General features: G+C 42.3%; 1 protein-coding gene across 2 annotated transcripts in view; it reads left to right on the plus strand.

The window, feature by feature from the left end:
- The window catches only part of LOC137432869 (phosphatidylinositol 3,4,5-trisphosphate 5-phosphatase 2A), a 185,117-nt gene that overhangs the window by 47,497 nt on the left and 112,771 nt on the right, over positions 1–24,849 (plus strand). For both annotated transcript variants that reach the window (XM_068125143.2, XM_068125150.2), the window contains exons 4-7: positions 5,808–5,946; positions 8,027–8,164; positions 15,377–15,464; positions 19,368–19,442. In XM_068125143.2, coding sequence (XP_067981244.2) covers positions 5,808–5,946; positions 8,027–8,164; positions 15,377–15,464; positions 19,368–19,442 — 440 coding nt within the window. The remainder of the gene's footprint in view (positions 1–5,807; positions 5,947–8,026; positions 8,165–15,376; positions 15,465–19,367; positions 19,443–24,849) is intronic.

The raw sequence follows: 24,849 nt of genomic DNA on the forward strand, positions 1-24,849 counted from the left end.
GGAGAAGGAGAGGAGATAGTCAGGGGTTAGATGCTGTGGGTTAAATGTTGAATGCAGTGTTGAACAGGTGGGTCTTGAGTGATGTTTTGAATGTGGTGAGTGAGGAGGAGTCTCTGATGGTGTGAGGTAGCGAGTTCCAGAGGGTGGGAGCAGCGATGGAGAAGGCCCTGTCCCCCCAGGATCTAAATTTGGTCCGGATGGGGGGGGGTCAGGAGGTTGGTACCAGCAGAGCGGAGGTTGCGGGTGGGAGTGTGTCTGGAGAGGAGGTCAGCCAGGTAGGATGGGGCCAGGTTATGGAGGGCTTTGTAGGTCAAGAGGAGGATTTTGTACTGGATTCTCTGGGAGATGGGGAGCCAGTGAAGCTTGTAAAGGACGGGGGCGATGTGGTCACGGGTCCGGGAATGGGTGAGTAGACGGGCAGCGGAGTTCTGAATGTATTGGAGTTTATTGGTGATTGTTGAGGGTGAACCATAAAGGAGGCTATTGCAGTAGTCCAGACGGGAAGTGATGAAGGCGTGGATGAGGGTTTCTGCAGCCACGGAGGAGAGGGATGGACGGAGACGGGCGATGTTTTTCAGGTGAAAGAAGGCTGTCTTTGTGATCTGTTTAGTGTATTTGTCGAAGGAGAGGGTTTGGTCAAAGATGATGCCAAGATTCCGGATGTGAGGGGAGGTGGATACTGGGAAACCGTCAATGTTGAGGGCAAAGTTATGGGTGGACTTGGTGAGCGTTTTTGGGCCAATGATGATTATTTCAGATTTATCACAGTTAAGTTTGAGGAAGTTGATTTGAAGCCAGGATTTTATTTCAGTGATGCAGTTTGTCAGGATAGAGTGGGTGGCGGTGGAGATGGACTTGGTGGAGATGAAAAGCTGGATGTCATCGGCGAAGCAGTGGAATTGGAGACCATGACGGCGGATTAAGTGACCGAGGGGGGACAGGTAAAGGATGAAGAGGAGGGGGCCAAGAACTGAACCTTGGGGGACACCTTGGGGGAGGGGAGCAGTGGGGGATTTGCAGTTATTGATGGAGATGAACTGACGTCTGTCAGAGAGGTATGATTTAATCCAAGAGAGGGCAGTGCCGGTAATGTTAAAGGTGGTTTCAAGTCGGGTGAGGAGGATGGTGTGATCGATGGTGTCAAAGGCGGCGCTGAGGTCGAGGAGGATGAGAATGTTGAGGTTGCCAGCGTCCGAGGAGAGGAGAAGGTCGTTGGTGATTTTGAGGAGAGCAGTTTCAGTACTGTGGTTGGAGCGGAATCCGGATTGGAATGTTTCATACAGGTTATTGGCAGAGAGGTGATGTTTGAGTTGAGTGGCTACAGCGCGTTCCAAAACCTTTGACAGAAAGGGTAGGTTGGAGATGGGTCTGAAGTTATTTAGGGTGTCAGGGTTTAGTCCAGGTTTTTTCAGAATGGGGGTAACAGCAGCAATTTTGAGGGATGGTGGGCGATGCCTGTAGACAGGGAGGAGTTTATTGTTGCAATGATAAGTGGAGAGAGAGCAGGAAGGGAGGCCTTGACAAAGCTGGAGGGGATGGGGTCAAGAGTGCAGGTGGCAGTTTTCATTCCGATGAGGAGTTCAGAGAGGTCAGTAGGGGAGACTGGGGAGAATTGAGACAGGGGATGGCAGGATAAGGGGGGGCAGGTGGTTTGAGGGGGAGCGGGTGCGGCGGTGGTCAAGCTGTTGTAGATGTTTTCAATTTTGCGTTGGAAGAATGAAAGGAAGGAGATGCAGTTGTCTATTGTGAATGACTGGGTGGTGGTGTTCAGGGGGCTGAGGAGTTTGTTTATTGTAGAGAAGAGTGCTTTTGGGTTTCCGGAGCCAGAGTGGATAATTTGAGAGTAGTAGGCGGAGCGGGCGCGGGAGAGGGCATCTTTATAGTGTTGTATGTGGTCCTTGTAGGCCTGGGAGTGAACTGTGAGACCTGTTTTATTGCGGAGTCTTTCAAGTTGGCGAGCACGAGTTTTCATCAGGCGGAGTTCAGGGGTAAACCAGGGAGCAGAATGGGTGAAAGAAACTGTTTTGGTTTTTATAGGCGCAAGTTGGTCAAGGCAGGAGGAGAGAGTGTGGTTGTAGTAGTCAGTGAGGTCAGAAGGGGTGTGGAGGTCAACGAAGGGAGAAGTGGACATTTTTTCTGAGAGGGTCGATGAGAATGAGGTAGGTGAAAGAGCGTTTAGCTTACGGAAGTTGATAGTGCGATAATGCCTTGGTGCTGGGGTGGGGATGTTGATGGTCAGAGTGATGAACATTATTTTCTGAGAAGAGGCCCTGAGAAGTAACTCATGATGTGACACTTCACCTTTCCGGTGAAGAATGACAGGCTTCCCCGCATGTTCGTTGTCTTGTGATTTGAGATGCAGGTTAAGCTTATTAAGCTTCATGCTTTCTGGAGAAAACACAGGATGGAACAAAATACACTGTGGCCTATCTTCTTTTTTCCACTTCAAAACTTCTAAACAAAATTTTAGCGAAAGCTTCGTTATCTGCTTTCGCTTCTTCCACTCCCTTTGTTTTCATATTTCCATTCACACCAGCAACTTCACTGCTGAGCTTGAATCAGAAAGCATCCATTATTTAATTTCTGCTTCTGTAAAAATTATTGCTGCCAGGTTGCTGAGAGAGATGGAAGCCGGAGTCCTTGTCCTGCTTGTAATGCAATATGTCAAAGGTCCTCACTTATACTGAGAGCACTGTTAAAAAATAAATAAAACGAGGTAATTACAAGATTTTTCATGGGAAAACCTTACCCTCTGAAAAATCAGTGTAACTTTATAGAACCTTTACAGATTTATTTATGGTTTTCATAAAATTCTGTATAATTTTATTGGGGTGTTTCAAGGGATTCACATAAATAACTATAATAGCACTCGGTAGAGAGCAGACCTCTGCCAGGGTGAACTGTTTACGTTTTGTATCCCACTGATAGGCCAGATTCGGATCTGGATCTTCACCAAAACGAAATCAATTCGTTCTTGTAACACCATCAACTTGTCCTCCAAATCTGTCCGCAACGTTGTGAAATATCATGGTATATATCATCTTTGGAGCCATCTCTCAATGGTGAAGAATCACTTAAAAAAAAAAATTGTATCTGGATCTGGATTTTCACCAAAATCTAAACAATTCATCCTTGTCACACACCCAACCCGTCCACCAAGTTTTGTCCGAATCCGTCATTAACTTGAGATATCCTGTTCACAAACAAACAAACAAACAAACAAGAAGACGTAATGCAGAACACCATACTTGCAAAATCCCTTCCACCCCAAAAGGTTTCCATTGATACAGCAAATTTTCCATTTCATCAAGATTATAATTGACGATCTTGATCAAAGCTCGGGTCAATAGGAGGAAAAGTGACGATTTTTCATTTAAGAAGTTCATTTTTATTTTCCCCCAAAATCATCAATTTTCATCTGAAAACCCATCATTTTTCATCCGATTGATTTGAAAATTGAATAGCATTTGTATAGGGCCTCACTGAATTGGGAAACCAACTATTTTAAGGTGATAAGTTCAAAGGTCAACTCAAGGTCAAACTTCTAAAATCATAATTTTTCTTTAAAAAAAAAATGTAGCAAACTATAGAAAATAAAGGGGGGCCCTCCATCTGGCAAATAAAATACATTTACTTCTTCATGCAGGTGTATGAATCAAAATGGCACCCCTTTATATGAACTTTTCTAGAGCATTACTTGGTTCCTCTGAAGAACACAAGAGTAGTACAGCATGCACACGAGATTTTTTGAATGTCTCTGCTTTTCTATTGTTCGACATTTTCTATAAGCTAAGGAATGTCCCTTCTTTTCTGTACTTTGCCACATGGCACATATCCTTATATAAAGGGGCCTTTTCTATGCCCCTGGCATTTTACCCAAGAATATATGTGTGTATATATATATATATATATATATATATATATATATATATATATATATATATATATATATATCTATATAATCAGAAGAAATTAAATAACTAGCGGACGTAGCTTCAAGATGGTCTTCTTTAATTTTCGACAAGCTTTGACCAACAGGTCTTCTTGGTCTTTCTAGAGTTCACTTTCGTTGAACTTTCGTTGAATCTCTCTCTATGAACCATGAGCTAGCTCTCATGCTTTGAACCCTAGCTCTAGCTTTATTAACCCTAGCTCTCACGCTATGAACCTTAGCTCTAGCTTTATTAACCCTAGCTCTCACGCTATGAACCTTAGCTCTCATTCTATGCACTGTGAGACGCCGAGCTCTCACTCTATGAACCATAGTTCTCACTCTATTAACCCCAGCTCTAGGTCTATTAACCCTAGCTCTAGGTATATGAACCCTAGCTCTAGGTATGTGAACCCTAGCTCTCACGCTATGAACCTTAGCTCTCACTCTATGAACTGTGAGATGCCCAGCTCTCACTCTATAAACCCTAGCTATCACTCCATGAACCATAGTTCTCACTCCATGAATCATAGTTCAACTCTATTAACCCCAGCTCTAGGTCTATTAACCCTAGCTCTAGGTATGTGAACCCTAGCTCTCACGCTATGAACCTTAGCTCTCACTCTATCAACTGTGAGATGCCCAGCTCTCACTCTATGAACCCTAGCTCTCACTCCATGAATCATAGTTCTCACTCTATTAACCCCAGCTCTAGGTCTATTAACCCTAGCTCTCACTCTATGAACCCAAGTCACTCCATGAACCATAGTTCTCACTCCATGAACCATAGTTCTCACTCCATGAATCATAGTTCTCACTCTATTAACCCCAGCTCTAGGTCTATTAACCCTAGCTCTCACTCTATGAACCCCAGCTCTCACTCCATGAACCATAGTTCTCACTCCATGAACCATAGTTCTCACTCTATGAACCATAGTTCTTACTCTTCTTACCATAAGTATCATGCTTCTTACCCTAGCTGTCGCTTTTCTTCCCATAACTATCGCTTCTTACCATAGCTGTCGCTTTTCTTACCATAACTCTTTTCTTACCATAACTCTTTTCTTACCATAGCTCTTTTCTAACCTTATCTCTCAATTTTCTAATCTCAGGTTTGTTTGTTCTTAGCCTAGCTGTCATTCCTCTAACGAATAGCTTTTAAATCAGTGTTGCTATTATAAATATGGAGAATTAAGGACTTTGAAATAATGCATATATACTCTGCAATCAGTCATGGTCATATTTGTGTTGTGTTATTTGTGTCCCATTGTATGTTTTAATTAGTTACTCCATCTTGCAACTTTCCTTATCTTTTTCTGAGTCCAATGAAAAGAAATACTTTTGGAGCGAAGAGGATAACTGAGAGGCTGTGTTTCTCTGTTTCTCTATATGAGAGAGAGAGAGAGAGAGAGAGAGAGACAGACAGACAGACAGACAGACAGACAGACAGAGACAGAGAGAGAGACACAGAGAGAGAGAGACAGAGACACACAGAGAGAGAGAGAGAGAGAGAGAGAGAGAGAGAGAGAGAGAGTGAGAGAGAGAGACAGAGACAGAGAGAGAGAGAGAGAGAGAGAGAGAGAGAGAGAGAGAGAGAGAGAGAGAGACACACAGAGAGAGAGACACACACAAAGAGAGAGAGACACAGAGAGAGAGAGACACAGAGAGAGAGAGACACACAAAGAGAGAGAGACAGAGAGAGAGAGAGACAGAGAGAGAGAGAGAGAGAGAGAGAGAGAGAGAGAGACACACAGAGAGAGAGAGAGACACACAGAGAGAGAGATAGACAGAGACAGAGACAGACAGAAAGCTGCCACCTCTTCCCTATTTAATTTTCCTCTTATGTTCTCCTTTTTTCCTATTTTTGTTTACACAGATGAACAGGAGCAACCGGTACCACCTGTACCACCTCGGCCAACTGGAGCTAATGCGCAGCCCATTGCAGTATCTCTACATCCTCAGCGTCTACGTTTGCACGACAAACTCTGCACCATCAGTCGAGACAGTTCATCAGGGTTTGTTCTTTTTAACTATTCGTGAAGAACCCATCCTTACGAACAGATTAATTCCCCCAGAGTTGCGGATGGATTATTGGGTTAATTCCCCCAGAATTGGTGTATTTTAGTGTGACTCGTAATACCCCCTCCCAGGGAGTGGTGGCATACGATACATATTGTTGTGAATTTTGGGTAGGGCATATATAGATCCAGGTAGATCTGCATAGGTAGGTGCTTCGACTGTCGTGCTAGGCAGCTAGGGAATCTCGATGTAATAAGTTTTGTAGCCTGGATGTTGGATAAGTTGGATATGTGTCCCCGCCATGAGGGGGCGAGGCATGTTAAGTAGTTGTAGGGATTATATTAATTCTCTTGTACGTCGTTCCTTCTGTGATCATACCTGTGTCCCGTATGGCAATACACTAATAGACAGTAGTTAGGCCCATTAGCACCACACTAATTAAATTCCCCCTCCGCCACAATAACTTACGGAAGAACAGACAGGAAGCGACCATGCACTACGCTGGCATGGTAAGCAAACATCTCGCAGGCAGGCAATGGACACGCTCAAAGGGGCAGCAATTGGTCAGGGAAGGGGGCGAGTAGTAGGTGGGTCGCCAATTGGCAGAGTAGGGAAGGTGAAGGACGTGCCACACTGATTGGCCACCGACCGATGACGCAACACCAAAGGTGCGAAGCGCTTGGCCAATCAGAGAGGAGGGCGTGAAAGATGAGCAAGAAGCGATGCGCTGATTGGAGGAGAAGCGCTGGTGATGTGAGGAGGGTGCGAAGGGCGAGCAAGAAGCGACGCGCTGATTGGAAGGAAAGCGCCAGTGACGTCAGACCACATCTGATAAAAGTGAGCGGAGACGGACATTTGCTCTTCTCTCTTCTCTCTTCGCCCCTTCGCCTCTCCCTATCTCCGCCTCTGCATTTTTCTTCCCTTCTTCTCCTGTTGCCCTTTGCGCATTCCTCTGCCATCGAATCTCTCATCTTGGTTCCAGACAAGCGAGCCACTCCGCGTGGACGGGGTCAGGCACGGCTGGAGGGGCGAGCTGCACGCGAACGTTCGAGTCGCGCGGAAGGCCTGTGGACACCAGCGGACGGGACCAGGGCGAGCGTGTGGCTCAGTTGGCCTGGCAGAGCACGAGCAAGGACACATCGGGGCCTAGTCCGTGTCAACACCAGAGCCTGACCAGCCGGACGATCCCTGACGACCCCTGATACGCGAACCACAAAGATAAGATGCACCACACAGAACACAACGATTGCTTTATTTATCCTTCCATTTGTCCTGTAGTTGAAGTCTGTGTGGGAGCGCTCCATTAGAGGGGTTTAGTTTTTATCATCGCGTTCATTGTTCTCGGGTTCCGTTAATAAATATTCCTTTTGTACACTTTAATTCCGTCTCGCGTTGAATTAATTTACAGGGTGAAGACACCTGTGTGCAGCCGCCGTCCAGGTGTGTCGGTATTCTTCATTCCGTCTCGTGTATCATTCGCCATTAATTGGATAACGCCTTCATTAAGCTCGATTGCCATCCATGGCGTACTCTCGGTGTTAACTGAGATCCAGCGACAGGACAATATTTACGTATAGAGAATTGGGGTCATCTCCCCACCCTAAACCCCCTGAATTATTAGCAAATCTTTTACTGCCAAACCTTCTCCTGCATGCAGCGAGTACAACCACCAGTTTTCAACTCATTCTGGTGCAGTGGTTCAAGAGTACATACAAGTCAAGCAAACACACAAACAGACACTATACTATGACTACACAGACTATACAATGACAATCAGACATGCTCCTCAGGTCTCATATGTTTATATATTCTTGTACTTTTAGTTTATTTTCCTTTGGCATAGACATGCGAATGTACTGTAGCTGATGCAACGTCGCTGATGGAGGAAAATAATAGAATATCTGTGATGTATGGGCAGGTGAGGTGTTTGTATGAAATTGATCAAGTGGAGATGTAAGAGGGGGAGAAGATTGAGATGGTAAATATAGTGCAATGAAAGTGTTAATCAAGATTAAAATGTAGGAAATGCATGTAAAAACAAATGATTGAAGTCAATGTTGTGTTTTTCTTCTCTAGCCTTTCTTCAACCTTGACCAGCTCTTTGGTCGAGTATGCAGACAATGGCTTGACCTCTGACTTGGAATTGGCTCGGTCTGGACGCCCAATGAGTCGCTTACGTGCCCTGCTTGCACCAGCTGCCCACAACTTACACAGGTGAACAGGGAACTTTGGAATTTAAAAAAAAAAATTTTGGTTTTTTTTTTTTCTATCAGATGTGTGGTTTTCTTTTTCATTACAGGAGCAAGGCTCATGGAAGAGCAATGTGGAACTGACAATGGGATAAAACATCAAGGGAATATATCAAATGGCACCACGATGTGATTCACTAATTTGTGTTAAAATTGAGAAACATTTGCTAAAAATGTAAATGTTGATAAACATTTATTATGAAGTCGTTTTCAGCATATTTGGGTGAGTGGAAATCTATTTGCCTTTTGGAAGATCCTCCTGCAGATTCAAGCATGTCTCCATGTTAAATTAATTTAATGGAGTCGACAAAAGCTGTCTAGAAATCAGCTTATTATGATGTTAATAACTTGCTTTACCCTCATCTGCTTAAGCTTTGTCAGGTACTTAATTGGTGAATATAAAATAGGCAGATGATTTATATTCAGCACAGGTACTGTATACTTGGCAAACCCCAAAATTACAGAAACAGAGGTCTAAAGATCATCATGCCTAATGAAAACCAGGCACTTAATAATGCAATATCCATGTGTGCTCTCACTCAAAGATAAGACTTTTGTTAATTGTCCAATACACCAAGGGGTACACTGTATTATAAATCATATCCTGACACTCTCTTTGGGATTTTAGATGATGAAATTCAGAAATATTTCAAGAATTGTAATAAACAGAACACAGTCCTAAATGACGATTTGCTTTCACACTTTGTACCTGCGATGTGTCACTAGTCTACAAGAGCTCTGTGTGGTGGTTGTTGTTGTTGTTGTTGTTGTGGGTCGATTTTTGAAATGAGCACCCATTGGTTGGACAGCTGCCAGATCCCACCCACATTTGCCACTTGACTCCACCCACCATGCCACCCAGACAAAATAACATAGCCGCCATCTTGGTTTTCTGGTGGGCCGAAGACCTCAGGCCTGTAGGCCTCTGCTGATTATACCGCCCCGGTTTGTTGCGTCACATGTCCATTGGCCTTGTTTGGGTCGAGTGTTATTTTGGTTGTGTGTTACTCACGATGCAAAAGTACCCTGAAAAATCGAATCATACAGTCACGTGAAAAAGTAAGTACACCCCATGTAAAGCTTTGACTTTTTCAACATATTTCAACATACAGTTATTTGATCTTAATTTCAACAATATTGATAGGTAAAGGTGATATAATATAACAAATATCATGAAACATTTACATTTTGTAGTCCATTGTATAATTAAAATAAACATAAATGCAAATTTCGCATGTGGAAAAAGTAAGTACACCCTTGGCTCTAATAGGTGGTATTGCCCCCTTTGCAGAAACAACCTCAAGTAGGCGTTTCTTATAACTGTCTACCAGTCTCTGACATCAACTGGGAGAAATTTTTGCCCGCTCCTCCATGCAGAATTCTTTCAGCTGTGCGATGTTTGAGGGGTTTCTTGCATGCACAGCTCGTTTCAAATCCCCCCACAACATCTCGATGGGATTTAGATCCGGGCTTTGACTTGGCCATTCCAGAACCCTCCATTTCTTTCTTTTCAGCCATTCCTTGGTGGATTTACTGGTATGTTTAGGGTCATTGTCATGTTGCAAGGTCCACCTTCGGTTGAGCTTCAACTTTCCGACAGATGGCCTCACATTATCCTCAAGCACCCTCTTGTACAATGAAGAATTCATAGTGGATTATATGATGGTGAGCTGCCAAGGCCCTGATGCAGCAAAGCTGCCCCAAACCATAATATTTCCACCACCATGCTTTACAGTTGGTATCAGGTTCTTGTGGTCAAATGCTGTCTTTGGTTTTTGCCAAACATGTCTTCTGGTACTGTGGCCAAATAGCTCTACCTTTGACTCATCTGTCCAGAGCACATTGTTCCAGAAGTGCTGGTCTTTGCCTCGGTGTTCATTGGCAAACTTTAGTCTTGCCCTGATGTTCTTTCTGGACAGCAAAGGTTTCCTCCTGGCATACCTCCCATGTAGATCAAATTTGTGCAGCCTCTTTCTAATGGTAGACTCGTGCACTTTGACATCAACAGTGGCGAGAGCTACCTGTCGGTCCCGTGGTGACATTCTGGGGTTCTTTGAAACTTCTTTCAGCATCTTGCGGTCTGCTCTCGGGCTGAAATGCTGGGGCGGCCTGGCCTGAACAAGTTGGCAGTTGTTTGGAATCTTCTCCACTTGTAGATGATCTTCCAGACAGTCGAATGATTGATTTCAAATTGTTTGGAGATCTATTTAAATCCTTTCCCAGACTCGTAGGCATCTATAACCTTCTTTCTGAAGGCCTCGGAGAGCTCTTTTGATCTTGGCATGGTGACGCCGCACACTTCAACAACAAAGAGCAAACCCAAGTAAATGTCTGAGGTTTAAATAAGACAGGTTCCTCCAAGATCCTCTCTAACGATGTTCTAATCATTTGCACCTGAGCTGGTGCACCTGATTCTAATTTTAGGTATTTGAAGTAGTGATAAATGTTGGGGTGTACTTACTTTTTCCACATGCGAAATTTGCATTTATGTTTATTTAAATTATACAATGGACTACAAAATGTAAATGTTTCATGATATTTGTTATATTATATCACCTTTATCTATCAATATTGTTGAAATGAAGATCAAATAGCTATATGTTGAAATATGTTGAAAAAGTCAAAACTTTACATGGGGTGTACTTACTTTTTCACGTGACTGTATATATATATATATATATATATATATATATATATATATATATATATATATATATATATATATATATATATACAGATCGAACCCCTAACTTGACGAGGAAGCAAGACACAGATTGAGTCCCACACCAGCCATTGCTGCACAACTTGTTAGCAACAAGTGTCGCCTGCCACGCGAACACATTGTCTCTGCCCTGCTCATCAGAAGTTAGGAGGTTTGCAGTCAGGAATATTAAATTAAACAAAGAAGCACCCTGACCCTATGACATGACGCTGTATAAATTATAAATATACATATATCAGCCTTATGCAATTCATTTCTGCTTTTTGGGTCAAAAATGTTTCATGCTATGATTTTTCTAAGTATATCTACTACAGTCAAGAATTACCAATTTATTATGAAAAAACTATCCATCACAAGAATACAGATATATACACTGAAGAAATGGTTTAATGCATTTTATTGTCAAATTTTACAATTGCCATTTGAAATAGATAATGTGATACTGAGCTACCCTAAGGATAGGTTCAAAGGCATTTGATTACATGGTCTAGGGCTATTGTTCTTGGAAATGATCAATTGACCTTGACTTGACAGTGTTGGATGACCTGCGTATGATTTTGACAGAAAGTGACTACAATTTCCTCAAGTGCAGTGATAAGTTCAGATTTGATCTGCGGGCCAGTTCATTATCTGGCTGCTGATTAAGGGATATGAAATACTGTGAAAGGTTTCTGTGGAGGTTACTGAAGAACATTGTTTCTTATGTTCCAATTCTAATGGACAAATAAGAGTCTTTCAAATACTCATCTGAAGTAGTTTTTGTAACTGTTGAAAGTTGTACATCTGACACAAAGAGAAAGTTTTGATAGTCTCTTAATGATTTTTCGTTTTCATGTTACAGCAGGTGACATAGCCTCAAGTAAAGGGTCAAAGAGAGAGACTCACTGGTGCAGTAGATAAAGCCTTATTACATTGCCCTCAATGGTATCGATTATATTCCTGTGGCTGCTGAATGGAAGCTTCTGCACACTGCAACTGTCTGTGGAAGAATGGAAGCTTCTGGTTTCATGATTGTCGAGGAAATGTTCTTGATTTGTCATTGTTACCCCCGAAGTGTCGGACTCCATTTCCACCACTAATGATGCAATGATGTGGTGATGCAATGATGTGGTGATGCACCGTATTAATTTCTTCTTTCAAGGTTGATGCTGTTAGAGGGAACAAGTTGTCAATTGACATGAGCATTCGTATTGATGTTGGTGGAGTTTTCTTTTCTATTTCAATATATCAACATTCAAAAGAGGAGTTTAGCAATGCCAATTGAAAATAGGTTCTTTTTTGAGAGCGAGAAGTGAATGAGCGGTTAAACCTTGGAGTCATGAGAAAGGTTCCTTGTGATTGATTCACTGCTGTAACTACAATGATATACGTCCCTTCCTGCTTCCTCCTTTACATTCTGGAAGCATACATGAAAAATAGCTTCCCCTGAATTGTCTTCCATGCACCCATGACCTTACTCTCTTTCTCTCCAATGCATCAGTACTGTCACAGCAGTTTCTGTAGACAGTTTTCTAGCTACCATGTCACAGGATGCTGTATATTGAGGCAGGAATTTGGAACTTGCAAGCACATAAATTAATCATTTAATTGAAGAATGAGTGAGCAGTATGAGTTCTTTATTTATGCAAAGTCAAAGCTTTACCCCTCTTCCGGCTGAGGAAGTGACACGTCACCCACCGGCAGAGTCCCTATATATAGAGTTGCAACAACTTGCAATTAGAAGCCATTTTGTTTCCATCGATTCGTGGTTAAATTAAACAAAATGGCGTACACAGCCCACGTGACCAGGACACGTCATGTCAGGACTCTGTATGTACAGGGTCAGGGACTCTAGGGTCAGGGAGTGAGTGCTGTCCCCCAAGCGCCAACCATTCCTGACCAAAGAAGTGTGGCTGTGGCTCCATCTACTACCAGTGTGGCTGTGGCTCCAGTTCCATCTAGTACCAGTGTGGCTGTGGCTTCATCTACTACCAGTGTGGCTGTGGCTCCATCTACTACCAGTGTGGCTGTGGCTCCATCTACTACCAGTGTGGCTGTGGCTCCTTGAGAGGATGGTCCAGAGGTATAAAGATCTTATTTGAGCTATCTCGCCAGGGGGTGATTCAAAATCCAACCCCAACTTTAAACTGTCGTTGGGGCTTCACTGGCAGAGTGTTGCCTCGCAAAGTGTGCCGTCCCTAGAATGGACATTAAGCTGGGTATCCTATCTGATAGCATTATGTAGGTGGACATTAAATACATGGTGTCTTTTTTGGAATTTTTCCCAAAACATTTTTGGGAAGAGTACACAATTTTTCGCCAGGCACCCTATCAAGGGTCATGAAAGACTTGAGTGAAGAGGACACGCTCCTTGACTCGCCGAACCCAACAATATTAAAATAGCATATGGAGCCTGGGGTTTGTATTAAATAATTATATAAACTATCCAATCAAGCTTGTTGGTATTTTGCTGGTACCAGTATTTAGCATCAATTTGTAACCATATCTGTTTTACTGAGTCGAGCCACGAGTTTATCATCACCAATTGTAGAGTAACTGCACCGACACATGGTAAGTGAGGCCGAATGTCGCTGGAGGTATGAAGGGTTTTTTGGTGCAAGTTTGTATAATAATGCAAAGATGAACCTGATTAGATTTTGGAGTAAGAGGTCAAAGGTCCCGTTAGGTAAAAAAAATCTGTAACTGCAAAGCTAACTTGTGAACCAGTAATGGGATTTTGACCAGACTTAGTATAAGTATGTAATTATGATGATGCAAAGATGAACCTGATTAGATTTTGCCATCAAGAGGTCAAAGGTCAGAGGTCATGTCAGGTGAAAATGTGATAACTTGAGAACAGCTGAATGGATTTAAATCAAACTTGGTACAAGTATTTGAATGATGTAATAATGTGGGTGGAGGCGTAGCGGTCGACGTCATGATGTTGAAGAGTGCCATTCTAATTTTTTATCGTCATTTTAGTCAAAACGTTTTCACTAAGTGGACAATCTGTTGAAATATGACCCGGTATTTAATGTTTGTTCTGATGTATCCAATGTATCTGACTAGAATTGTTGGTCCACGTGAGTCGTGGCTGCAAACCAGTCGCGCATCAGATAAAGCTGAACACAAACACAATTCTGACAATTTTGGCGTGGAGGAGGAATGTAATGGCATATTTGATCACAACCAAATTTAGCACCCATAATGAGGAGTAAAATAGGGGGGGGGGGGGGTAGTAATTTTTGAGAGGATTGTGGTTCTCTGTATCAGGTTCCGACTATTCACATCAGCCCGACAGGCCGAAATGCTGCCAAACGTGGCTGGTATAATGGGAGCTGGTATGATGGGTTTCTAGGGGTTTATGATGAAAAAATTATATTACATTTTATAATTTAAACACAAAATTTGGTCGGGATAGTATAGGCCCCATGGGGGCATAATGATTAAAAATGAAGTTGCTGGCATTAATAGATTTTGAGATTTAAAGGGGAGTTGGAATAAGGGGAAGGGCAATCTATTTGACCGTTTTAATTGACCGTTACCAAACTTTTCAAGGATAGTGTAGGCCCCATTTGGGGGGGGGGGGCAGAGTTTGGGAAGGGGATAGAGGTTAGTTCTCTTGAAAACAGTGAGGGCGTAGCACGTGGACCCCCTACAACTCAATTGTGTCTTGTTTTTCCAGAAATATATCTCCATGCCTCTTCAGTTCCAATTCTATCATACGGTACTCGACCGTTCCTCCAGGACTTGAGATTTAACACACCGCTCTGAAAGCATCTGCTGAAATCCATCCAAGCAGTTTAACCTGGTATTATCAGTACAGTAATTGTTATTTTGACATGGGCCCAAACTCAAGACCCTAAGATCTTAAAGCAGCCACCTCAGCAGTTAAGCCAACACCTGCCTTGTTATTATTAGTAAGAGCGTCACAATGTTAAATTTTTCTCAAGACCTTTGGCAGTCACATAACCTGCTCCTTTATCAGGTCTTTTGCCACTGGCAGGACAAATAAACTGTACTAAGTCTTCTTCACAAAGGCAACAATGACCCCATGGGCCCCGCTCAATTCCTAACAGTGTTGAGTTCGTTCTTCCTTCGTTTCCCACATTCCAGTGATTGGACAGAATTCTATTTTCTCTTCATTGCTGAAACATCTCAAGTTATATGAAATATATTATATAAATTATTGCACATTTGAAACTGTACATACAAATAATTTTTAAAAACTGCAATTATCTTGAATTTTCTCAACTCAAGCGTGCATCCCACATGATGGGAAGTGTTTAGACAGCCTCCCAGTGGCCATTATTCATATATCAGACCCTAAAAAGATGCTTTCACATGTATGTGACTTTTTTTCAGAATCTACCTTTGGGTGTTTTACTTTTGTACCTGTACCATCATAATTGGAAAGGGAAGTGAAGTGTCCATTTTCCTTACTGTGCTGGACTCCATGTGGCTAATTGTGTGCAGTGAAGCAGAGATGTTCCTGAAACTACTCGAGTGTCTTCAGAGAGCGTGCGAGGCTCCTAGATCTCCTTGCTTGCATAAAAGAGCGCAGGTGGGCTCTGCTTTCTTTGTCCAATTTTTGTTTAATTCGTATACATTACCAAATGAGAACACCTATGATGAGAACATCATATACAAGGGACTTTTGTGATTGAGAGTTTGTGGCTGTCTCCATCTTGTTTACCCTATTTGTTCTCCCCTTGCCCTTATTCTTCCTCAGATCCCTTCTTTCTCTCTATTTTGTCCCTCAATCCTGCTATTAGTGTATTCCCCAACCCTCCATCTCTCTTTCTAATATTATTTTCAATTTTGTTTTCAATTTTGTCTGTTTTCTAGCTTCTCCATGAGCCTCAACACTATATACAAAAATATTCAGTACAAATCAATTAATGTACACGAAGTACAGTACTACATATATACGACAACTACTACTACTCCTACTACTACTTATACTACTACTACTAACACTACATTCGCTGATTTTTTTCCTCATTGTTCCTGTTCGGGCCATTGATGCTCGTTTTTGCATTATTCCTCCTCATGTTGTATATCCATCCCCATACCCTTTGGTAGTTTGTAAACCTGCTTATCCTTTGTCATACATCTCCACCATGAGCCTAGATCCTTGTTTAAAAAATAAACTAACATGCTTATTGGTATTACTTATTTAATGGTCCCGTTTATTCCACCTTCTTGTGGGGTCAATGGGAAAACGTTTTTGGCCCAAGTCTATCACGAACCGGCTGCGCAGGCTTGTTGATAGACTGAAGCGGGAGTAATTTTGGAATTTTGCTAGGGTGCCGGATATATACGCTTAAACTCGCTAATATACGCTTTATGCTGTATGCGTACATAGTTGATAAAACAAATCCAATATATTATTACCCCACGCATGCGAAGCGAAAAGCGTGGTTAAGCAATTTGGTCCACTCTGTCTGTCTGTCCTTCTGTCTACAAATGTCAGTTTATGATCGAGGAACCAGTTAATTTCAATTGAATGTTATATTTTGAACACGAATCAGAAAACGAACCTGTAGTTTAGCAGTATTTTGTTCCTGATTCTGTCCCGATTGCGCATGCGCAGAGCAGTGAGATCATTAAAGTGAGATAATTTATTTAACTGTCTGCCTATCTGATAGTAAAGCAAAATTGTAAATCATTCCAAACAGGAAAGTTTCTGTTTTTAAGGATGTCATAAGAGACACAAACAAAAGACACGAAGAACTAATATAATGTGTTAGGGTAGAACTGCACTCGTAGAGCGCATAGTCTCACCTCATACGTTCATTCTGAACAAAAATATCATCGTTACCTGAACACGCTAATATAATGGCCCACTGCTATTATGGCCCATATACCTGTATCATCCATGCACCCTAATACGTCACATAGTTTATTGGCATGGGTTATGATTTATGAATGTCATAAATTTAATTCTTCCCTCACATCGGGTCATATATCAAATATATGAAGTTTCAGATTTTTCTGATATGAATTTAAATTCGACCAATTATGGCTGGAATACCACTTCACTGATTATATCGTTATCACCCTGTATATCCCATGGGGAGTTGAAGACATATGCCAAGTTTCCATTTTTTTCGTTTCTTTTTGGAGAAAGAAACTGCGATGTCCAATTTATTTTCCTTTAATCCGATATGGCTGCTATACCATGTGACCTATGATGTGACCCTGTGACCAGCATTAGAAACAAAATATTCTCCATGGGGAGTTACCCCTATGTTTAAAGTTTTGCATCGATCAGACAAGCGGTTGCAGAGAAAACCATTTTTAAAACGAAAATATATAGACACACACACACACACACACACACACACACACACACACACACACACACACACACACACATGAACACAAACACACGCGCGTTGCAAAAGTCTTGCATCCCCATTCAGGGAGAGACTGATAAGGTGGTATAGAAGACACGGTGTACACTTCCAGAAATTCTTTTTCCACGACCTTCAAAATCTTTATTTTATTTCAATTGAATCATAAACTTGGACACTGTAAAAAAAATCACCTTTTGACACTTTCAAAACCCTTCTGTTCAGCAGTACTTGGACAAAATATTGCAGCATTTAACGTCATTACAACGAATCTAATTGGCCGCTCGTAGGCTCCGCCCATGTCCTTGTTTCTCAAGACAGCTCGGGGTAATGTGTTATGTGTTCTATGAACTCTCTAGTTCTCTCAAAAATAATTATAATCTAGAATTACTATTTAATGGGTAATGATGGAACCGGCTTTCTGCGTCGTCTATGCTCGAGTATCCAAATATAAAGTTGTAGAGTGTAGACTGAATATGAATGAATTAATGATCGTTTTAAGGCCATTTTCCCCGCTAGAGCGGGGGTTAGCCTTGCAGGCCCCATGACAATCATGGTTCCCTGTTTGAGGCAATGTTTTTATGGCCGGATGCCCTTCCTGACACCAACCCTTGGTCACGCTCTTACGATGCGCAGGGATACGGTGTACCTATTCTAAATCGGGGTACACATCGTGATCATTCATCCCAGCAAGCTGGTACTCAATTTGCCGACCTCGGAAGGATGACAGCTGTCAGGCTAGGCTGAGTCAACCCCCCTGGCGTTAATTCAGCGATCGACCAGGATTCGAATCCAGGATCCTAGGATCCCAAGCCGGCACCCTAACCGCTAAGCCAACACCATAGACTATACTACAATAATGTACCATACTGAAATGCTTTGAAATTGTGCACTGTGCTTCGACATTACAGATGATTGCAGCTGAGTAAACCAAGTTAGAAAAGCTGAGGAGATGTCAGCAAGTATAATTTTGTTGAAAATTATATCATTGTGTAGCAGGATGTTTCTCATTTGGTAGCATATCTGGGGCTCTCATGAGCGGTTGGTCCCTTGTGGATTCAAATCGGATGAAAATTGAATTACAAACCGGGAGGATTATAGATGAGAAAATTATTGATACTATTATTGTGTCATTTTGAAGCATGTTAAAATAATCCTTCAACATGATAGTTTGACGCTCCATGCTGATGCACCTGCCTGTTATCGCTGACAATCCACTCCGATGATAGATACAGCAGCAGTAGGTAGTAGTTTATCAGGCCTTAAGAAAGTTTTTTTAAAATCAACCAATTGTGGTATGTTTTTGATAGACAGAGCCAAGTACTAAGGTGAGTTTTATTTTGGTAGATTTGCGTTTGGTGTGAAATTCGTGCATCACGTGATGATTGTGATGCAGCTTTGCGCTTTGGTAGGCCTATATAATTTTGCGGCATTCCATGAGATGTTTTCCCAGCCACGTTATTGTTGTAAAAGTGAAAAAACAAAACATACCAGGAGGTCACAAAATTAACCAAATTCTACGTTTTTGATGAAAATGAGAACGTTTATTTCAAATTTCATAATTTATAATTACTAAGCACTTCTTAGTCTGGATCAAGTTCACAGGTTATTAGTCTCTTACTCGGAGAGGACTGTAGATTTACTCTCCATCTGTCCGTCCGTCCCACCTGTTATTTTCTGCATTTTTTCCCATACCCTTTAAGATATTCAACTGAAACTTGGTACATGGCTTTATAATGATAAGTTACAGAGCAAGTTTGAGTTCCGGAGCGTTTCACCATCTTTTCACGGAGTTATGGCCTTTTTGCTTGGTCCAAGAACATTCACTGGGACCTGTAGGGTAGGGGACATGTATTGCAAAGCAATTCTCTGCCTTATTAATATTTGTAAAAAACTACTTTGGTTTATAATACTAATAATAATATAAATAATAATATTACTGCATTTGTCTTATCAATTTTGTCTTCACAAGATTAGTATGTAAATAGACAGGTATTATCAACGTTGAAAAGTTTCCACAGATATTAACCTTTTATTCTCTCTCTCCATATATTTTTTGCTTTATTCCTGTTTCTGCTCTTCCTCAATTCCTTCCTTCATTCTCACAGTCTGGTGCTGAGCTTGAAGACCTTGTTTCGAAGTTAACCTCCATCAGTGATCTGCTCTGCTCCATTGAACATAAGGTAAAGTATGATAGTTGTTGGCCAGAAAAATGGGAAATAACAGCGATTGCAAGTCACAAGGCTTCAGAGGGATAGTGAGTGGAACTCAACAGGATTTAAGTTAGGGTGGTATGGATCCATTATGCAATTAGAATATGTCATATTTAAACGGCTTAGTCACATAATTCAGAAAAAAGCAATGAAGGACACCACAAACATTTCGCCACTTTCATAAATATATAAATTTCATCTGGTATTTGGTATTGCCCCTGTGCTTACATTTGTATTCTTTACAAAGTCAATGTACACAATGCTATATATTGTATGTATGTGTGTATATATATATATATATATATATATATATATATACAGTATATATATATATATATATATATATATATACGTATATATATATATATATATATATATAATATATATATTTATATATATATATATATATATATATATACATATATATATTGTCATGTGGCCGCCTTTGATGAAAATCAGACGGTCACGGCAGCCGATTGCGAAGGCCTTAGCTGTCGAGGCGAAAACTCAATGGCGGACTCAAAGCCAGAAAGCTTTACAAAATTGCGCGAGATGGAGGGGCAGCGTGAGATCCCTGCAGTCTTACCTGTTCCCGGGGCATCTCCAATGCCGCTGCAAATTAAATAAACCACACGGAAAACTGCGTTCAGATATATATACAGAAAAATAATACAAGGGTTTATTTTACAATGAATAGCGGGACAGGAAAATCACGCGCCGGTAAATAGATGGCCTAATTGGGACGTCCCCACTCACAGATTTCGGACACGGACAAGGGAAAATGAATTAAGGAGAAGAAAACGTTTGTTATGTTCGGGGAAATGTGGTGCGTCCTTATCTGTTTGTCGTCTTCTCCACATGCGGCTCCAAGCTCCGGCGCGAAGAAACCCTTCGTCCGCTCGCACGCTTCGCCAGGCCCCGATGTGACTCGCTCCGCTGCACACCACGAGGTCCCGCCCGCTCAGCACCAACACTCCCTCCCTGCACCAACAGCACCGCGAAGGGCCGAGCACGAGTCCAAGCTCTGCAAGCACCGAGAAGGACCACTCCAAGCACCACTCCACACCAAGAGCGAACCGTCAGCACGAAGAAGAGAAGCGCAGAGAGCAAAATATGTTGTGCAGCGCCTAGAGACCAGCAAAGAACCAAGAGCCAGAGAGCCAAAGGAGAGAGACAAAATGTCGTGTGGCGCGCCCTTTTGTCACCTTCGTCGACTCTCCTCCAATGTTCTGTTTTGCTGGTGCCCTCTCATTGGCTGAGTGCCTCCCACACTGGTATTGCTCGCCCCTCTCCCTGCCCAGTCAACAGTCCTCCTGGGCGTGGCTCCCAGCCTTGCCACGAGGCTGGTTGCTGGGCCAGCTGGTGGTGTGGCTGGCTGCGGCCCCATCGGCGGCGCCCCATCCTGGCTTTCTGCCTGTTTTCCCACAGTCTTTGTATGGGAAGGGAATTTAATTACTGTTGCGCATTAAGGACCTATCTAAGTGTTTATAGGAGTGCGTTGCCATGAGGGACATAGGAATGATTTCCAGGTCTGACACACAGGGGTTTCTCTTAGTCCCTACACTATTTAACACCCGAACATCCTTGTATGTTCACAGGTATACTCTTATCCCGACAAACCGCCCAAAACACAGAACTTATTACAGGGTAGATTCCCTATCACGACAGTCGAATCAGACCTATACATACAGACTTGGCATTTAATATGGAATTTTTTTTTGTGGGGGTGAACTTACTTTTCAAGATGTCTTAGAACCAAAAGTTCATTGGAATTATGTTGAAATTATTCTAGATTTTGTTAATGTGACCTTTAAAGGAAACAAAAACCACATTTGACATTTCGAAACAAATAAATTGATCCTTGAAAGTGATGTAAACTGATATCGAACTCGATTCATGGACAGTACTGTGTTAAACTTCTGTACGTTTTCCAGAAGTATCTCTTTATTTTGCACATTAGCCAAGAATTTTTTAAACAAAAACAAAAGTTAAATTACGACTGGGATTACCGACAGTAAAATTACAGTTCAGTACTTCGTGTAACCCCCACGAGCATTCAGGAGAGCACGGACACGTTGAGGCATGCTGTTCACGAGATTTGCCAAGGTTTGGACAGGAATCTCTTGCCATGCAGTGACAATAGCCTGCTGCAATTCACGCACAGAGGTCGGCTGCTGGTCCAAGTGGTCGATTTGACGCGTTAATTCTGCCCACAAGTTCTCTATCGGATTCATATCCGGGGACATGGCAGGCCACTCCATATGCTCTACACCACGGTCAGCAAGAAAGTGTTGGATCATGCGAGCACGATGAGGCCGTGCATTGTCATCTTGGAAGACAAAGTTTCCTCGAAAGGCTGCACGAGCAAATGGAAGCAATGTTTCTTCCAGAATGCCCCTGTACTTGAACTGGTTCAGGTTTCCATTCAGAACAACCAGGTCAGTTTTGCCCCCTGCATGAAAAGCAGCCCAAACGGTCACCCCACCACCTCCAGCTTGGACTCTTGGCACTATACAATCTTTGTTGTAGGCTTCATGCACTTGTCTGCGCACTCGGACGTGGCCATCTTGACGATAGACCAGAAATCTAGACTCGTCACTGAAGATCACATGATTCCAGTGTCCTGGCTGCCATTGATGTTGCTCTCTGGCCCACTGCAATCGGCGCTGGCAGTGTTGTCTGGTCAGGCGTGGCTTTCTCAGGGGACGCCTGCCACGATAGCCTGCTTGAACCAGTCGTTGGTTGACTAGCCTTCTGGATACAGGCACATTTGTCAGTTGCTGGCACTCAGCCCTAAGCCGATTAGCTGACTTGGTACGGCCATTGTGGACGAACCGGTGCAGCTGGCGATCATCCCTCCTTGTGGTTCTGCGGGGACGTCCTGGCCTCCGTATTGGAGTAGGGACACCCCTCTGAGCATTTCGTTTCAGGATCTTTGAAGCCTGACCTTGAGTGATGCCATACTGCCGAGCAATAGCACGCTGTTTCATGCCGTAATTTCGTAAAGCCACCACTCCATGACAAACAGCATTGCCGAGTTGACGGACCATCTCCAGAGGAAGCGGCAATAACTTTTGTAGACGTGCAGCAGTTGTTTTCCACTAATACAGAACGCAACAACCCTTGTATACCCGACTGTGAAGCCAATCGTCAAATGCACCTGTCCGTACATTTTGCCACGCCACCTGTGATATAATCCTGTTGTTGACTTCTTGCTGCGACAGACAATCAGTGATATGGTTCTTTTAACAAATAAATCACCAAAGTGTAAAAGAAACTCACCAGATTTTTTTTTTTTTTTTTTGGATACAAGATCGAGGCTCGTGAAAGAGCGAACATTAATCACACAGAAAGACAAACCGACACATAAAACATATAACATCGGGAGCGGTAGACAAGATGGGGAGAGAGGGGGAAGGACACAAACACAACATTTGAGAGGAGGAACCGAGAGACATGGAGACATGGAGAGATCTGAGAGAGGGCGAGGGATTTGGGGGGGGCATGGGAAGGGGGGGGGGGGTGGGAGAGGTATAAAACATATGGACACTGCCAGGACTTCCAGGAAAGAAGTTGGAATTTCAAACAAGGTGGATCTGGGGTGAATTAGTGGGGGTAGAAAAGATCAAGGTTTTGGATGGGGGAAGATAAGAGATGGTGGTGACAGCTGTTTTAAAGACCTGGAGGGAGGAGTGGGATTGAAGGGAGTGAGGGAGTTTGTTCCAGAGGCGGGAGAAAAGAGGAATGAAAGAGTGAAGGTGAGCAGAGAGCCGGGATTTCGGCAGTTTAACCATCAGAGGGTTGCTGGCAGATCTTGTGCGACCTGTCGGAATATTTGGGGGACAGAGCACAGAGAGAGCTGGGGGTGCAAGGCTGGAGAGGAGTCGGTAGAAGACAGAAAGACCACCTACCTGCCTGCGGTGAGTGAGTGAAAGGCCCTCAGAGATAGCTTCATCGTGGGAGATTCCAATAATTCTGAAAGCTTTGGTTTCAACAGCGTGAAGCCGAGCTAGGTGTGAGGCAGGAGCACCGGCCCATAGGGGAGAACAGTATTCCATTGAGCTGCGGATGAAAGCCTTGTATGTGGTGAGGAGCTCAGGTGTGCCGAGGAAGGACTTCGCATGACGGATGGCTTTGGAGGCCACCTTGGAAATGTGGTTTTCCCAAGAAAAATCATGGCAGATAGTGAGACCCAAAAGCTTGAGCGACAGAACTTCTTGGAGAGGATTGTTGAGAAAGTAGATGGGAGGGTTGTCCAGTCGATCTTTTCGGAGAGACATTGATATATTGAGTTAAGAAAGTAAACCCAAGTCAAGAAAAAATATATATTCCATATTAAATGCCAAGTCTGTATATACACATACATATCTATACACATACATATCTATACACATACATATCTATACACATACATATCGATACACATACATATCTATACACATACATATCTATACACATACATATCGATACACAAACATATCTATACACATACATATCTATACACATACATATCTATACACATACATATCTATACACAAACATATCTATACACATACATATCTATACACATACATATATACATATATATATATATATATATATATATATATATATATATATATATATATATAAAAAAAAAAAAAAAAAAAAATATATATATATATATATATATATATATATATACATACATATATATATATATATACAGTCATGTGAAAAAGTAAGTACACCCCATGTAAAGTTTAGACTTTTTCAACATATTTCAACATACAGCTATTTGATCTTCATTTCAACAATATTGATAGATAAAGGTGATATAATATAACAAATATCAGGAAACATTTACATTTTGTAGTCCATTGTATAATTTAAATAAACATAAATGCAAATTTCGCATGTGGAAAAAGGAAGTACACCCTTGGCTCTAATAGGTGGTATTGCCCCCTTTGGCAGAAACAACCTCAAGTAGGCGTTTCTTATAACTGTCTACCAGTCTCTGACATTGACTAGGAGAAATTTTTGCTCACTCCTCCATGCAGAATTCTTTCAGCTGTGCGATGTTTGAGGGGTTTCTTGCATGCACAGCCCGTTTCAAATCCCCCCACAACATCTCGATGGGATTTAGATCCGGGCTTTGACTTGGCCATTCCAGAACCCTCCATTTCTTTCTTTTCAGCCATTCCTTGGTGGATTTACTGGTATGTTTAGGGTCATTGTCATGGTGCAAGGTCAACCTTCGGTTGAGCTTCAACTTCCCGACAGATGGCCTCACATTATCCTCAAGCACCCTCTGGTACAATGAAGAATTCATAGTGGATTCCATGGTGGTGAGCTGCCCAGGCCCTGATACAGCAAACCTGCCCCCAAACCATAATAT

Source organism: Myxine glutinosa, chromosome 1 (assembly GCF_964187855.1).
Source record: "Myxine glutinosa chromosome 1, kmMyxGlut1.1, whole genome shotgun sequence".
In the NCBI taxonomy this organism is placed as follows: domain Eukaryota; kingdom Metazoa; phylum Chordata; class Myxini; order Myxiniformes; family Myxinidae; genus Myxine; species Myxine glutinosa.